The following is a 924-nucleotide window of genomic DNA, read 5'->3' on the forward strand; positions in this document are numbered from 1 at the left end:
CATCTACCCCAGGTGGTTCAAACCCAATCGGACAATCGCCATCAAGCCCTGGTGGTTCAAACCCTAATGGACAATCTCCATCTAACTCTGATGGTTCTCAACCAAACGGGCAATCATCATCCAATCCCGATTATTCAAACCCCAATGGACAATCCCCAACAAACCCTAATGGACAGTCACCAACAGGCCCAAGTAGTACTAACCCCAACGGACAATCACCAACCAACCCTGATGGTTCAAGCCCTAACGGACAATCACCATCAAGCCAAGGTGGTTCTAAACCCAACGGACAGTCACCATCAAATCCCAACGGACAATCGCCATCAAGCCCAGGTGGTTCAAACCCTAACGGACAATCACCATCCACCCCAGGAGGTTCAAACCCTAACGGACAATCGCCATCAAGCCCAACTGGATCCAACCCTAACGGACAATCACCATCAAGCCCAGGTGGTTCTCAGCCAAACGGACAATCACCATCAAGCCCAGGTCGTTCAAACCCTAACGGACAATCACCATCTTACCCTGATGGTTCAAACCCTAACGGACAATCACCATCCAACCCTGATGGTTCAAACCCTAATGGACAATCACCATCAAGCCCAGATGGTTCAAATCCTACCGGACAATCTCCATCCAACCCTGATGGTTCAACCCCTAATGGACAATCACCATCTACCCCAGGTGGTTCAAACCCTAACGGACAATCGCCATCAAGCCCTGTTGGTTCAAGCCCCAATGGACAACCTCCATCTAACCCTGATGGTTCTCAACCAAACGGACAATCATCATCCAATCCTGATAATTCAAACCCCAATGGACAATCCCCAACAAACCCTGATGGTTCAAACCCTAATGGACAGTCACCAACAGGCCCAAGTAGTACTAACCCCAACGGACAATCACCAACCAACCCTGATGGTT

The 924-nt window shown here is 49.6% G+C and overlaps 1 protein-coding gene across 1 annotated transcript in view; it reads left to right on the plus strand.

The window, feature by feature from the left end:
• Positions 1–879, plus strand: part of LOC119839415 (collagen alpha-1(III) chain-like) — a gene marked incomplete at both ends in the record, with an annotated part of 2448 nt that extends 1569 nt beyond the window's left edge. Inside the window, one exon of the mRNA XM_038365682.1 lies at positions 13–879. Within this exon, the coding sequence (XP_038221610.1) occupies positions 13–879 (867 nt within the window). The remainder of the gene's footprint in view (positions 1–12) is intronic.
• Positions 880–924: the final 45 nt, after the last annotated feature.

This window comes from Zerene cesonia, unplaced genomic scaffold (assembly GCF_012273895.1).
Source record: "Zerene cesonia ecotype Mississippi unplaced genomic scaffold, Zerene_cesonia_1.1 Zces_u073, whole genome shotgun sequence".
In the NCBI taxonomy this organism is placed as follows: Eukaryota; Metazoa; Arthropoda; class Insecta; order Lepidoptera; family Pieridae; genus Zerene; species Zerene cesonia.